The sequence below is a fragment of the Microplitis mediator genome, chromosome 3, assembly GCF_029852145.1.
Source record: "Microplitis mediator isolate UGA2020A chromosome 3, iyMicMedi2.1, whole genome shotgun sequence".
In the NCBI taxonomy this organism is placed as follows: Eukaryota; Metazoa; Arthropoda; class Insecta; order Hymenoptera; family Braconidae; genus Microplitis; species Microplitis mediator.
The window spans coordinates 15,843,183-15,846,562 of record NC_079971.1 but is presented as its reverse complement, the minus strand read 5'-3'; the positions used below and the strand labels follow the sequence as shown (position 1 = coordinate 15,846,562).

At 28.7% G+C, this 3,380-nt stretch overlaps 1 protein-coding gene across 1 annotated transcript; it reads left to right on the top strand.

Annotated features, from left to right (window-relative positions):
• The first annotated feature begins 843 nt into the window (after window positions 1-843).
• LOC130665930 (uncharacterized) lies at window positions 844-1,524 on the top strand. Its single transcript, XM_057466559.1, has 2 exons — window positions 844-1,216; window positions 1,346-1,524. Exons 1-2 carry the CDS (start codon window positions 916-918, stop codon window positions 1,522-1,524), a joined length of 480 nt encoding a protein of 159 aa, XP_057322542.1. The 5' UTR covers window positions 844-915.
• Window positions 1,525-3,380: the final 1,856 nt, after the last annotated feature.

The following is a 3,380-nucleotide window of genomic DNA, read 5'->3' as shown; positions in this document are numbered from 1 at the left end:
ACAACGTACTACTCTGGCAAAAACGACATCTAGAAATCGTGACAAAAGTACCAACGCAACATCTGGAAATCGCGACATTCGTCCAGCGTGACATTTGGATCGTTACACTGTACGTAAAATGTGACACTCATGCAAGTGCGACGTCTGAAAAACACGACATCTAGACAAGTCGACAATGTTGCAAACGTGAGATTTGAAAAACTCACCAATCTGAAAATGGGACATTTGACAAACACGACAGTCAAGCCAACGATAAATGTGGTAAAGTCGACAAATATGTTATGTGACGTTTAGAAATATGGACATCTTTGCACAAGGATAATTGTACATTGTGACAATTGTAAAATTTGACTTTTGGAAATGTTACCACTCACTTACAAGCGACATATGGATAACGTGACAGTTGAACATAGTGACACTTGTGAAAAGGTACATTCGGAAAAATAATTATTTCTACTTACCAGCAATGAATTTATAAGAAATCCGTAGATAAAGTAGATTTCTTATGGTAATGAAACATGGAAAGAGAGAGGACATACATTTTAAATAAAACTCTAACTAATGCAGCCAAAAAATTATTTTAATATGTTTAATAAATTTTAGGATAAAACAATCCAATTGAAAATATTAAATTAAATTTATTTATCATTATCACTAACTCAAATTGATATTATTCTACGTACATAATAAAATGCTATACAAATAATGTTAATTAAAAATAATCTCGTAATATAAATTTTTTTGTACCTAATTGAATTTATGAAATCAAACTTACTTACCGTGCTCTTATACCAGCTATATTCTGAGTACACTATCTAATTCTATAAAAATAAGAATAATTAGGATATCTTATCACTAATAGCTAGGACTCTTGGTGATTTTCGAAACGGATATTCTTCCGATGATGACACCAACATGGATTCAGAAAATGAAGTGATTGCAGATGTTGATACTGGTAATTCCGATGATGAGACTAATGGAGATGTAGATAATGAAGCTGCAGCTGTTACTTCTAGCAATCCCGATGATGTTACTTACATGGATTCAAATAATGATATTGATAATGATTCGGAAGAATCCGAGGCTGACACTATCATTCTCGATTTTGATGACTATTCTCATGGCAATGTTCCTAATCCCGACCTAAATGGTGCTGATGTTGCCTGCAGTTTACGGCGCGACGCGGTTACACCTGCGGACTTGAACAACGCTATCAGTAAGTTGAATATTCAATATCTCATGATATTAATTATCTATTCGATTAAATCAGTTTCACTCTTGTTGTTGGATATTCGTTTATAATGTTAAATATTAAATAATCTCAAATAAACCTTGTCCATTTTAGGAAGTGAAGAATGTATGACTTACATGGCCGCTGTTCCGAACGTCTACTACAAGCCCTGTGGGCACTATACTTTCTGCGAAGCCTGTCATAAGAATATGTTGAATGATGTGCTAACCGAGGGTGGTGATTTCATATGTCAAATGTGTCATCAGTATGTAAACGAAGTTTTTATCATTTAAAAAAACTTTTAAAAACGGTGTCAAAGATGGTCTTCAGCAAGGTTTTATAAAAAAAAGAAATTTCGTTTTGAGGGTACTCTCAGACACTGCCCCTTCCCTATTTCGGAAAAATATTCAATGACTTTTCACTTTCATAAGCGTATCAAAATTTTATTAACAATTGGAATAAAAATTAAACAATAAATTAAAAAAAAAGACAATGTAGTTGCAATTTCATTGTCATGTGGAATTCAAATAAAACAACTTATAGTTTACATCAATTGGGAGTTAAACGAAATTTGTTGAATGAATTTCAGTAAACTCTTTATGTAAATTTGATAATTCTAATTGTTTAAATTTTTAGGCTAAATATTATTCAAGGAATTTCGTTTAACTTTAATTGATAACATCTGTTAGTAATTTTTTTGAATTCTACATCTCAGCAAAATTGCAACTACGTTGACCTTCTTTTTAATTAAGGCTTGATTTTTTTTTCTCATTAATTGATTAAATTTTGACACGCTTTGACAGTTAAGGGCATTTCAGACAGTGCCCCCCACTTCAAAAATTTCAATGGCTTTCAACTGCCATAACCGTATTAAAATTTTATTAATTAATTAAAAAAAAAAATTAAAACCTTAATTGAAAAAAGGAGAACGTAGTCGTAATTTCACCGAGGTATAGAATTTTTTAAAAATTACTTGCAATTGATATCAATCAGGAGTTAAACGAAATTTGTTGAATAAATTTTAGCCTAGAAAATTTGAAAATTCAAATTATAAAATTAACATGAAGATTATACTGAAATTTATTTTACAAATTTCGTTCAGCTTCCAATTGATATCAACTGCAAATGTTTTTTTTAAAATCTATATCTTAGTGAAATTACGATTACGTTCTCCTTTTTTCAATTAAGGTTTTAATTTTTTTTTAATTAATTACTAAAATTTTAACATGGTTATAACAGTTCAAAGCCATTGAAATTTTTGAAGAAGTGGGGGGCACTGTCTAGGCATGACCTTAAAAGTTATTGAATATTTCCAAAAGGGGAGGGGGAGCTGTCTGAGTTTGGCCTTAAAAAGCGAAATAACATGACTCTAATGAAGATTAAAAATTATATACTAAGTAATAAAATTTTATACTAACTTTACTAGATAAATTATCTAAATATTGAAAGTAAAAAATTTTTTTTATATTGTCAGGTTTTCTATTGTCGGTTTTTAATAATGTATATTATTTAATAATATAGTAATTTAACTTAAAAAAAAAAAATTTGAATTGTTTGTTGTAACCTTCCAATATTATAAAAAAACAATAAATATCAATTTTCCTAATAAAAAAAAAAAAACTTTCAGCATTATTTTTTGTATAAACCATCAATTTATATCCTAATTATTCTTATTTTTATAGAATTAGATAGTGTACTCAGAATATAGCTGGTATAAGAGCATGGTAAGTAAGTTTGATTTCATAAATTCAATTAGGTACAAAAAAATTTATATTACGAGATTATTTTTAATTAACATTATTTGTATAGCATTTTATTATGTACGTAGAATAATATCAATTTGAGTTAGTGATAATGATAAATAAATTTAATTTAATATTTTCAATTGGATTGTTTTATCCTAAAATTTATTAAACATATTAAAATAATTTTTTGGCTGCATTAGTTAGAGTTTTATTTAAAATGTATGTCCTCTCTCTTTCCATGTTTCATTACCATAAGAAATCTACTTTATCTACGGATTTCTTATAAATTCATTGCTGGTAAGTAGAAATAATTATTTTTCCGAATGTACCTTTTCACAAGTGTCACTATGTTCAACTGTCACGTTATCCATATGTCGCTTGTAAGTGAGTGGTAACATTTCCAA

Coding starts and splice junctions, on each gene's coding strand:
- LOC130665930 (XM_057466559.1), top strand. CDS start 916: ATGGATTCAGAAAATGAAGTGATTGCAGATGTTGATACTGGTAATTCC. Junction 1,217..1,345: donor GGACTTGAACAACGCTATCA/GTAAGTTGAATA, acceptor TGTCCATTTTAG/GAAGTGAAGAATGTATGACT.